General features: G+C 51.7%; 1 protein-coding gene across 1 annotated transcript; it reads left to right on the top strand.

The window, feature by feature from the left end:
- The first annotated feature begins 6,050 nt into the window (after positions 1-6,050).
- LOC122371370 lies at positions 6,051-11,336 on the top strand. Its single transcript, XM_043347644.1, has 2 exons — positions 6,051-10,171; positions 11,280-11,336. The coding sequence occupies exons 1-2, from the start codon at positions 6,296-6,298 to the stop codon at positions 11,334-11,336; spliced, it is 3,933 nt and encodes a 1,310-aa protein (XP_043203579.1). The 5' UTR covers positions 6,051-6,295.
- Positions 11,337-12,356: the final 1,020 nt, after the last annotated feature.

Here is a 12,356-nt window from a genome sequence, read left to right as displayed (position 1 = left end):
TCAAGTGAGGTCAAAGTTTGAAGTTTGTTGTTGAGGCCTAAAAAGTTAAAAGGTGTCTATGTGATGTAGTTTTTCACGGTGAATCGAATGATGCTATTTTTCTTTCCGTTAGAGCTCTAGAACTTAAAAAAAAATCATTTTTTATTTCAAAAAAAAAATTATGTGTCGTGACATAATAAAATTTAAATAACTCCCACATTTTTGAACCCATTCTTCTCAAAATTGGTATGTAGGTGCACATAGACCACTTCTCTGACATATATTCCGTTTTTTCAATACACTCAAAATTTTGGATTTCATAATTATTTTCCCAAAAAAATCAGTTAAAAAATGGCCAAAATCCAAAACTTTCAAAAAAAAAAAACGAGACAGCTATTTGATAGACCAAGTAAAATCACGTATAAACTTTTTTGTTACGTCTTGATTCCTTATAAAATGAAGATGTTACCGGCGTTTGAAATTTTGCCGTTTTTTTAGGCGAAAATGGCGAACATGACATCACTAAAACGTCATTTTCTCAAAAATTTCCGACAGATTTCGCTGAAGTTTCCAGGGAACATGTCGAATTCATGTATGATAAGGTATTGAAAGTTTGACGTCGCTGGCGTAACGGGTTTAGAAGTTATTGGCGAAAACGGGAGGGGGGGGGCAGATTCTGTTCCCCCAGCGGGGCGCGGCTTAACCCGCGCCCCCCAGGTCAAGGTCAGGTCAAGGTCAGGCCAAAAAAGGTCAAATTTTAAAGTTGATAGTTTTGCATAAAATGGGTATTGATTCGATGCAGCTCGTCACGGGGAGTCTAATGGTGGTCTTTGTCAGTGACGTACCCAAGGGGGGGCCACGGGGGCCAAGGCCCCCCTGAGCGCCGAAGGCGCTCAGGGGGCCCCTCAGGCCCCAGGATATTTTTTAAACACTGGATAAAACGTCTTTTACTCGGAAGAAAAATTGATATTAAAGTTTCATGTATGTGCCCTGGGTACCCGAGGGGCCCCTGCAGTCATCCAAGGGCCCACAGTTTCCTGGGCCCCTGGTCGCCTAGGGGGCCTCTGGTAGCCCGGGGGCCTGGTCTCATGGGGCCCCTGATAGCCTGTGGCCCCTAGTCGCCTAGGGGGCCCTGGTCGCATGGGGGGCCTCTGGTCGCATGAGGCCCCTGATCGACTGGGGGCCCCTAGTTGCCTAGGGGGCCCTGATAGCCGGGGGCCTGGTCGTATGGGCCCCTGATAGTCTGTGGCCCCTAGTCGCCTAGGGGGCCCTAGTCGCATGGGGGGGGGCCTCTGGTCGCATGATATTAAGGCCCCTGATCGCCTGGGGGTACCTAGTCGCCCAGGGGGCCCCTGGTAGCCGGGGGGCCTGGTCGTATGGGGCCCCTGGTTGTCTGGGGCCCCCGGTCGCCCCTAGTCGCCTGGGGGACCCTGGTCGCCTTGGGCCCCTGGTAGCCTGGGATCCCCTGGTCGCCTGGGGGCCCCTGATCGCCTGAGGGCCGCTGGTCACCTAGAGGGCCCCTGGTCGCCTGGGGGCCCCTGGTAGCCGGGGGTCTGGTCGCATGGGGCCCCCTGGTCGCCTGGGAGCCCCTGATCGCTTTGGGGACTTGATCGCATTGGCCCTTGGTCGCCTGGAGGGCCCTGGTCGCCTGGGGCAGTGGGGCCCCTAGTCATCTGGAGGACCTGGTCGCCTGGGAACCCCTGGTCGACTGGGGGTACCTAGTCGCCCAGGGGGCCCCTGGTAGCCGGGGGGCCTGGTCGCATGGGGCCCCTGGTTGCCTGGGGCCCCCGGTCGCCCCTAGTCGCCTGGGGGACCCTGGTCGCCTTGGGCCCCTGGTAGCCTGGGATCCCCTGGTCGCCTGGGGGCCCCTGATCGCCTGAGGGCCGCTGGTCACCTAGAGGGCCCCTGGTCGCCCGGGGGCCCCTGGTAGCCGGGGGTCTGGTCGCATGGGGGCCCCCTGGTTGCCTGGGGGCCCCTGATCGCTTTGGGGACCTGATCGCATTGGCCCTTGGTCGGCTGGAGGGCCCTGGTCGCCTGGGGCAGTGGGGCCCCTAGTCATCTGGAGGACCTGGTCGCCTGGGAACCCCTGGTCGACTGGGGGCCCCGGGTCGTCTGAAAGTACGCTTATCACCTGATTGATCCCAAATCATCTGAGTGGCTACTGGCTACTGGATATAAGTAGTGACTGGAGTAGGCACTCATCTGAAGGAGCCAATATCTTTCACGGTGCCGGAGATATCACAGAAAAACAAAAAGGCTGAACTGAATACCCCCCAACCATGGCCCCAAAGGCGTCATTGGCTAACCAAGGGATGTGGGTCGATTTGCAATCGCATTTCCTCCTAAGTCCTATGTCTCCAATTAATACAGAGTGTCCCAGAATTACCCAAGCATTTATTTTCTGGCTAAAAGTACAATTGCGCTCGATTCCTAGTGAAACATATACCTAATAGCCGCGTTTACATAGGGCTAGTTGCCAGATAGTGGAATTCCGATAACGAGACATTTATTCCCCACTATTATATTATATACCTTTATATCCGGAATTGGAGGATGTTCAGTAATTGAGGCGCTCGCTCATAAAATGCCGTGCGTTTCATGCACACTCCTCAAGCAAAAATATTTTTACTTTCCAATTTTCCACATTTTCTCAAGGCTTAGACCGTTACAGAGACCGTTTTAATTGACTTTGATGAAGTTGAACACGAGAAATCACAACCAAATGCTACATTAGGTTGTAAAGAACTGAATTGCGTTTTCCCACACGCGTGGCGTTTTCTCACCTACGTCTGCAGGAGAGACCGGACCCACTATGCCCCCCCCCCCCCCCCCCACCATCGAAAGGTTCCTCATGACTCCCGGGGGCCCCAGGGAACCTGGGGCCCTATACACTGTGGGGGGCCCCTTTGAAAGCAGGTGGCCCCCTCCTGGGCGAAATCCTGGGTACGTGCCTGGTCTTTGTTTTGCGCTACGGGGTCTAGAATAGCTAAAAATGGAGTTTGAAAATTTGACGTCATCAATTTTGAACAGTTTTTTCGCTATAACTTCGCCAAAAAAGGAGGTATCAATCTCAAATTTGGTATGTGGATGGAAGACGGTAAGGACTATTACATATATTCCGGTTTTTGCGAAATTCAAAAAACCTTTTGGATTTTTCGATCATTATATCCAAAAAAAAAAATTATTGTTGGGGGTCAAAATCCAAAAATTTCAAAAATCCGAGATAGCAGTTTTGTAGCCCTGTCAATTCTACAGCTTTTATATCTGTATCATTTTTCTGTATTTGCAAAGCTATAGGCCTGACAGCTCTTCCCGCGAAACCCTTTTTTGGGTCGAAAACGGCAGAACATGACGTCACTCTGACGTCATTTCCGACCAACCTATCATAGCCGTTGGAAAAATTTTTGGTCACGATGTGTAAAATTGATGTCCGGGAGGGTACTGAAAGTTTGGTGACGATCGGCGCAGCGGTTCTGGAGATATATCGAAAAGTCTGGAGGGGGGGCAAAAAATAGCCCCCCCCCCACCAGGTCGCGGGTTAATATATGCACATCTGCACTTACTGAATAAATCTGAATAAATGTAGTTCCAAAAAAGTATTTTAACTTTGCTCATTGCGTTTCTAGCTCAATAATAGGTAAGAAGAAAAAACGCTGGATGTCAGGAACAAGAACGTAAGACTTGTTGGGAATCGTTGGAGTGCACTTGGTTCAAACACGTCATAGACAGACTTCTCCTTATATTTACAGAGAAGTCTGTGCCCGTCACAGTATGTCTTACGTGACTACTTTATTGATGAGTCACTGTAACCTTTGACGCTTCGGGAAACTTTCTGCATACTTGGGTTGAATAGAATAAAAGGTGCAGTCTACGCGTGAATCAAGTGCAGCTACTAGTTAGACATTACAAGGGTCATAGACGCTTAGTGTCCCATTACGGATAAAAGCCACCGAGGAATGTCTAGCTCATCCTGAACTGGACGAAGATGACGATGTAGGTGACGATGGTGGACATGATGGCCACCATGGTGGAGCGCTGCAGCCGGTAGTAGCCCAGGTCGCCCAGGTGGTCCAGGTCGCGGCGCACGGCCTCCTGTAGAGCGCTGACCTCGCGACCGACCCGGGTCGACTCCCAGCGCAGCTTCAGCAGCGAACAGCGCGTGGCGGCGGCCAGGTCCAGCACGTGCTGGCCGGCCTCACACGGCACGGCGATCTGGAGAACAGCAGTCAGCAGCGTGTACAGCATCGAGTGATAGTTGGACTTTAGGTCTCCGGTCACCGTGCTCTGAAATCCCAGCAGGAAGGAGATGACCAGGCTGATGACGCCCGTCATCATGGAGAGGATCAGCTCGGGCGTCATGTCGGTCACCAGGCGCGAGAAGGCGCCACTTAGCCGATCGTGAAGCAGGCGAAGCTGCGCCAGCCGGTTCCAGTCCTTGAGGTCGCCGTCTCTGGCCAGAGACCGAAGCTCGGTGTCCACTGCACCGAACCCGACTCCGACAACCAGTGTGACGTACAGAAACTTGATGGGAATCGAGAGAAGGGCCACCATCGTGATAGATACTATCAGAAACAGTGATATTCTTGTCAAACACTCGAAGGACAATGTCCAGCAGTTTCCGTCAACCTCAATTATCAGCATCAAAAACGTCAGCATCGTAAAGGCGACAACCGTGGCTCCTAGCAGGAGAGCGGCCTTTTTCCGCAGCCACTTCCGTGCGGGCTGGTTCGGCATCTTCTGAGCCAGCTCTTCAGCCAGCTGCTGCACCTCTGAGAGGAGTGCACCGTACCGACGCCGACCACAGACGACCGTAGCCGTGAGTGGCACCAGCGGCAGTCCTTGTACACACCCGAAGAAGAAGGTAGCGAAGGCCGCTTCGAGCAGTGTCATACCATTCCTTAGGTAGCTGAAGCCGATCTCGAGGAAGTGGATGACGGACATCACGCTGACGGCTGCCACCATGATGTAGAGGAGTGCGGCGTACAGACGGGCCGGCCAGCCGGGGCCACCCGTCTGACCGGCCACACGCAGCAGAGCAACCAGAGCCCGGTCAGCGGTCGACGGCCAGATGACCATCAGCGCCAGCTCGGTCGAGGTCCTCTCGTTCTTGAGCGCAGCACCTCCGGGATCGGGAGAAGCATTCCCAAGGAAGGCTGATACATCCCCGAGCTCGGTCGAGGCGCTTGTGAGATCGGGCGAAGTGTCCCCGGGGTCGGTCGAGACATCCTCGAGCTCAGTCGAGACGCTTCTAACCTCCACGTGAGCAGCGGGCTGCATTACGGTTGGCATATCTGAAAAGATGACAACTAACCAGAGTGTGTACTCTGTAGGGTACATAAATAGGTGACTACAACAAGGAAGTCCTGTTTTCATTTTGCCTTGTTTGCTCACAGGCTTAGGTATGATAATATATAAGTGTCCACAGTCTGGTCCGGTTAACGGACATATGAGTAGGGAAGGGGTATTCATTGAGCGCTGTTGTTTTCTGCACTATCTGATCACAACCTATAAAACGTATCATCACGAAAATATCTAAAAAAGGGAATTAAGTGTTTCGTAATTATCACAGTTGATTCGAAACTAACGCGTGTCTTCATGACTACTCTATTTTAGTCATGCAAAATAAGCGAAGAATTCCAACCATTTTGTATTGTGTGCTCCGTATAGACCATACTGTAACGATTTTGACAAATGGCACAGGTCGCAAAACCGATGGGTATGACAAGAATCGTGTCGCATAGCGCCGCTGCTTTCCCTATACCACACGTGAAAGGGGTTGCGCGGCAAAAAAGCGCTCCTTCCCCATCATCACGAGAAGAAATATTACCATATTGGTGTGCTACATATAGATGGAGAATTTGTATCACCCCGGCAGTAATACTGGGGTATTTCTTCACCACCCACCGTTCGCTGGGGGGGGGGGGGGAGTAAACGCCCCCAGGCCCAGCCGATAATGAGATCGAGAACCAATAGGCGCAGTGAAACGCACGAGGTGGCAAAAGAAAGAACGCAACGAGACGTATCAGAGTTCAGATGAGCACTTGGAAGTTGAATTTCGAGGTTACATGTTGCGAATCACGCAGCAGATGTGCTATTTGGGTGTCTGTCACGTGAGACAGCTCGCCCTGTTTAAAATGGTCTTGCAGAGCATGTCGGGCTAAAAAAGAGAGAATACAGATGGACTTGAATCACAGAAACGTTCTTTCGTTAATTTATGATTAATCGATTTTTACTTTAATTCTGAATAAAGTAAACAGACAGAATCAGAATATTGAAGAATGACAACATAATTGGCGACCGTGACAGGACAATCGACATGGAAAAGTACTTAGAATTAGCAACACGATACGGATTGCAAGGTGAAGACGCGCTGAAGTTTGCAGCTGAGCGTATGGACAAGGATGTGGAGCGAGAGGAGAGAAGATTGGAGCGCGATAAAGAGCGAGAAAAGGAAAGAGAAAAACGCGAAGAGGAAAGAGAAGAACGCGAAAAAGAAAGAGAGGAGCGAGAAAAGCAAAGAGAAGAACGAGAAAAGGAACGGAAACACGAGTTAGAAAAGTTGCAATATCAAAATGAGACACAGAGCACATCAAGACAAGCCGCAAACCCTGTGCTGACTCCAAAACTGCCTCCATTTGTAGAAGGCCGTGATGAAATGGACAGTTATCTCCTGAGATTTGAGAGGTTTGCTCGGGCCGCTGGATGGGAAGAGGAGCAGTGGGCGGTCTCACTGAGCGCCTTGTTAACCGGCAAGGCGCTAGATGTTTATTATCGACTGGACGCTGAAGAGTCTTCCGACTATGAACATCTGAAACACGTGCTGCTAAGGCGTTACGGACTGACAGCAGAGGGCTATCGAAAGAAGCTGAGGGAGTCGAGGCCTGAACAAGATGAGACACCTGCGCAGTTCGTAGTCCGACTACAAGCATATCTTAAGCGATGGATCGAAATGACAGAGACTAACGACTCGAGAGACGGCTTGAAGGCGCTGATAATTCGAGAACAGTTCATGGACACCTGTACTCCCGAGCTCCGCCTGTTCTTGAAGGAAAGGGATCTGGCCTCTCTTGAAGATCTCACCGAAACTGCTCAACAATATTTGGAAGCAAGAGGCCAGACCTTATTTGATCTGAATAGGAAGCCTCAGTGGAGCAGGGACGCGAGACCACGGAGTTTCAGAGTGTCGGGACAGGCTGAAACAGTTCGATCCGCAGCTGCACTACAAGTAAGTGCAAAAACCCTGAAATGCGCTTTTTGTGAGCAGCAGCACGCCACAGAAGCATGCCAAGATGTTTTAAAACTCAGTGTCGAAGAGCGACGTAAGCGACTGCTAGCATCCGGCTGTTGTTTTCTGTGCCTGCGTCCAAAGCACATCGCTAGCACTTGCGAGAGTAAGAAAACGTGCACTGCATGCCAGCGGAAACATCATGACCTACTCTGCTTTGACAACGAATCGGAAGCGTCGAAGAGACCCGCACAAGTCCTCGCCGCTCGGTCGCAAGTGCAAAACAAAACTGGCGTCGCCCTGCAGACTGCTCGCGTTATGGCTGTCGGGGCAGCGGGCTTGAAGTGCGCTAGAATGCTTGTGGATTCCGGCTCTAACCAGTCATTTATTACAAAACGGCTGGCTACGAAACTGCAGTGCAAAAATGTCGGAGAGCAAGACACTCAGATAGTGACATTCGGAGGTACTGAGAAACGTCACAAGTCAATGAAGAAGGTGTCTGTCACGCTGAGGAAGATGGGTAGCATGTCCAGCGGCCTTACACTGAGTTTGGTCCAGATTGACACCATCTGTGGCCCGGTGAACACAAGCCTCACAGTGAATCAAGAAGAGCTGGATCACTTGCAAGATCTTGATCTCGCTGATCCCCCAGAAGAGTGGGAAGACGGACAGGAAGTCGACATACTGCTCGGAATGGATTTTTACCAGGACGTCATGACCGGACGTGTACGACACAGCATGTCCGGTCCGATCGCGATGGAGTCCATTTTTGGGTGGATTCTGGGCGGCCGAGTCAATTCAACTGAAGAAGAAAGCAAACAGACTCTCTTCGTTCGAACGACGAATGCCAGTGAAGATCTTGAGCGGATCTGGGATCTGGATTCGATCGGGATCAAGAGCCCTCCATTCGCTAGTGCACGCGAGGAAAAACAGACTCTGGAAAATGCAGCGGTGTCACACTTCGAGAACACGTGCACAAGACTCGACGATGGACGATACGAAGTGCGCTGGCCAAAGAAAGAAAACTTTGACAGTCTCCCTGAAGATGACAAACTAGCTCGAGTACGCCTCGAGCGTTGCGAGAAGGCTTTAGAGTCTAGAGGACGAAGGCAGGAATATGAGCAAGCTCTGATGCAGTATATAGAGAACGACTACGCCGAGCGAGCCCCCAGCACCCCCGATGGGCCTCTACACGTCATGTCACACCACGCTGTGTACAAAAATGGGAAGATACGGATTGTGTTTGATGCATCCGCCGGGCATCCTATTTCCCTCAACGACTGCGTGCTGGCCGGGCCCAATCTTATCGCAGACCTTGCTGGAATCCTGCTGAGATTCCGGCTCCACCGAGTCGCTGTATCAGCCGATATAGAAAAGGCCTTCCTGCAGATCAGCCTCCATCCAGAGGATCGCGATGTGACCAGATTCCTCTGGAAAGAAACTCCTGGAGCAGAGCCGACCGTATTCCGGATGAAGCGAGTCGTCTTTGGGGTCAGCGCGGCACCCTATCTCCTACAGGCAACAATCAGGCGGCACCTGAGTCAATATACCGACTCATGCGCTGCATCAGCTCTGCGTCTGAGTACCGACTTGTACTGCGACGATCTGTTGACAAGTCTGAAGACAGAAGAGGAAGCAGAGAAATTCATCCAAGAGACAAGGCAGATCTTCAGCGAGGCGAAGATGAATATGAGAAAATGGGCCAGCAATCGAAAGCTGGCTGCGGTCGAAGACGACAGGTCCAACTCGATTCCGCTCCCTGATGGCGAGACAGAAGAGAAAAGGGTGCTGGGAGTGGTATGGGCCCCAACGGACGACAGCTTGAGGTTTGATCCCAGCTCCCTTGTGAGCTTGAGTGATAGCCTGCGTCCTACCAAGAGGAACGTTCTCAGAATATCCGCCAGGATTTTCGATCCTCTGGGCCTGCTGACACCGTTCACAGTGCGGACCAAAATGCTACTGAAGCAACTGTGGATTGGAGGGAACCGATGGGATGACCCAATGCAAGCAGATGCACGTCGGCTATGGGAAGCGTGGAAGGAGGATCTCAAAGAACTCGAGAAGATCCGCATCCCAAGAAGTTACGGTTCAGCCAACACTGAATCGTTTGAAATCCACACCTTCTGTGACGCCAGTCAAGACGCCTATGCCGCCGCCGTGTACCTGCGGTCAACTGATAAATATCCCCGCAAGAGTAGACTGCTGATTTCGAAGAGCAGGCTGGCGCCGACAAAGCCCATGTGTCTGGCGCGTCTTGAGCTAATGGCAGCGGTGATCGGCGCTCGACTCACCGAATATGTGCTACAAGCTCTCAGCATTCAGCCGGACTCCGTACATTTGTGGACGGACTCAGCCGTGGCACTCGCCTGGATACGGAGCAACCCGCAGCGATGGGGTGCCTTCGTGTCGAACCGTGTGGTGGAACTGCAACAAAAGTTCGCTCCAGAGTGTTGGCGGCATTGCCCTGGCCAGAGCAACCCGGCAGACTTGCCGTCGCGAGGTGTGTCTGTCAAGAAGATGCAGGAAGACCTATGGCAAAGAGGTCCTGCTTGGCTGGAGCTGCCTGAAGAAGGATGGCCGCGGCAAGATCGGATCTGTGAACCTCCGGAGTGTCTGAAGGAGGAAAAGAAGAGCAAAACTGCACCGGTTCTGGTGACTCATCAAACTCATCCTGACGGAAGCTGCCGGCTGAAAAATGTCATTGATGTCAGCAGATTTAGCACACTCGACAAGCTGCACCGAGTCACTGCATGGGTGCTCAGATGGAAAGCCATCCGCCCCGGCCAGACCAGAGAGCACGGAGACCTGACTGTGGAAGAGCTCCGCAGGGCTGAAAACATCTGGCTGAAGGAACTGCAAATGGAGTCGTACGCTGCGGAGCTTGCCAGGCTTCAAAAGGGAGAGGAAATCAGCAAGCAGTCCAACGTTTACAATCTGAATCCGTTCATGGATCAAGATCTGATGAAGGTCAGAGGGAGGCTGCAGGAATCTGACCTGAGCCAGGCAGAGAAGCATCCCATCATCGTTCCTTCAGAGCACAGATACGTGCGGCTCCTTATCCTCGATCGACACCAACAAGCATGCCACGGTGGAGTACAACAGACGCTCCATTCTCTCAGGGAACGGTTTTGGATCCCTCGCGGCCGACAAGTCGTTCGGAAGATCATTCGTGATTGTTCAATGTGCAAGATGTTCTGTACAGAACCTTTCGTTGAAGAGGCGGCTCCACTCCCAAAGGAGAGAGTGTGCCAAAGACCGCCATTTTCGGCAGTTGGAGTGGACTTAGCCGGTCCAATATACAGAAAGGACCCTCCCGGAAAAAACCCTCTGAAGGTGTGGCTAGTTTTGTTCACTTGCACCGTAGTACGAGCGGTGCACCTTGAACTAGTGGAGTCTCAATCTGCAGACGACTTCATGAAGGCATTTGAAAGATTCTCAGCAAGACGAGGGCAACCTGAGATCGTCTATAGCGATAACGGCCTCAACTTCAAGCGCGCGTCAAGGATTCTGGCTTCAAGAGGCGTCAGGTGGAAGTTCAATGTGCAGCGAGCGCCCTGGTGGGGCGGCTTCTGGGAGAGGCTGATACGTATGACCAAAGAAGCTCTGCGTAGAACCCTAAGAAGAAGTCTCCTCACGTGGGAGGAACTCAGCACAGTCCTGTGCCAAATCGAGGCGGCCATCAACGCCAGACCGCTGACGGCCCTCAACGACGACCCAGATGACATCCGCCCTCTCTCGCCACAGGACTTCTTACGAGACAATCCTTCTAAGCCTGGGACTGGCGACCATCAGTATACGGATGCATTTTTTGTCTCTGGTCGTGATCTCAAATCGATGAGAAAATATCGCCTTCAGGTCCTCCAGCATCTTTGGAAGCGGTGGAACACTGAATACTTAAGAGCACTCCGCCTACCACTCCGGGCAGGACCCCAAAGACGAGGACCAAGAGAGCATGACTTGGTGCTCATAGAAGACAACCCGCGTTCCTCGCGTGCGTTGTGGAAAACAGGCATAATCGAAAAGCTGCTTCCTGGACGGGATGCTCGTGTGCGGTCGGCGACTGTGCGCACTACAGACGGGACGCTCGTGCGGCCGATTCAGCGGCTTCATCTTCTGGAGGCAGCTAACCTAACCCAACCTTAGGATATCTACGTCCCAGGGGTGACAGCGGTGTAGTGAGATGTTCGTTATTCATCTCACGGGGGGAGGATGTTGCGAATCACGCAGCAGATGTGCTATTTGGGTGTCTGTCACGTGAGACAGCTCGCCCTGTTTAAAATGGTCTTGCAGAGCATGTCGGGCTAAAAAAGAGAGAATACAGATGGACTTGAATCACAGAAACGTTCTTTCGTTAATTTATGATTAATCGATTTTTACTTTAATTCTGAATAAAGTAAACAGACAGAATCAGAATATTGAAGAATGACAACAGTTACAGGTCGGGTCAGGATCAGGTCCTGAAAATTAATCATACCCCTGAAAATCATACCTGGTATTCGCAGCCTATGACTCATGTGTTATAAGTACATTTGGGCGTAGAACACGATGGTGACATTCATTTTATTATACGAGAACGTGTTCGGTCGAAAAAGATCAATTTAACCATTGCATATGTGCGGCGTTTGCCAGCTTCTTATGTGTAGGGCGGGGGGGGGGGGGGGTGGGTCGGTTAGACCCCTCTTGCCGTTTGGCCCCTGATCGAGCTAGAGAAGGTCCTAGGTCATTGGTTGACCTTCCAGGTCAGGTCAATGACCCAAAAGTCGGGAAACTCGGGACCTAGCCTTAGGTCACCGATATGAAAATACCGAGATATACATTCTGTACATGTGACCTGGTGACCTGACATTGAATGAGCTTGGGCTGAAATTTTTACAGGTGTAGAATTGATGTATGATAAGGTGTGCCAAAAACGGCGGCGCTCGACGTGGCCGTTTTTTGAGATATTCGTTAAAAATCGGATGGGTGGTCAAACATCCCTCCCCCCCCCCCCCCAGCAGAGCGCGGGTTAAGCTATGGCGCGGCGAAAAAAAAGTGGGGGCGTTTAACGAGCCCCCCCCCCCCAGTAACTTGCGGGATATGAAGTCATGTAGTCTGGAATATCCAAGGAACACAGAAATTTCCCTTTTTACACTTCTAACTTGGCAGAGTCCTG

Source organism: Amphibalanus amphitrite, unplaced genomic scaffold (genome assembly GCF_019059575.1).
Source record: "Amphibalanus amphitrite isolate SeventyFive unplaced genomic scaffold, NRLGWU_Aamphi_draft 001236F_arrow, whole genome shotgun sequence".
Lineage (NCBI taxonomy): Eukaryota > Metazoa > Arthropoda > Thecostraca > Balanomorpha > Balanidae > Amphibalanus > Amphibalanus amphitrite.
Note: the sequence above shows the minus strand (reverse complement) of the source record. Positions and strands in the feature narration are given on the sequence as shown.

Bases quoted from the DNA above. Each gene is read 5' to 3' on its own strand.
- LOC122371370 (XM_043347644.1), top strand. From the start codon at position 6,296: ATGGAAAAGTACTTAGAATTAGCAACACGATACGGATTGCAAGGTGAA. The intron at 10,172-11,279 runs GTCAGAGGGAGG...TGCGCACTACAG, and splicing joins TGGATCAAGATCTGATGAAG to ACGGGACGCTCGTGCGGCCG.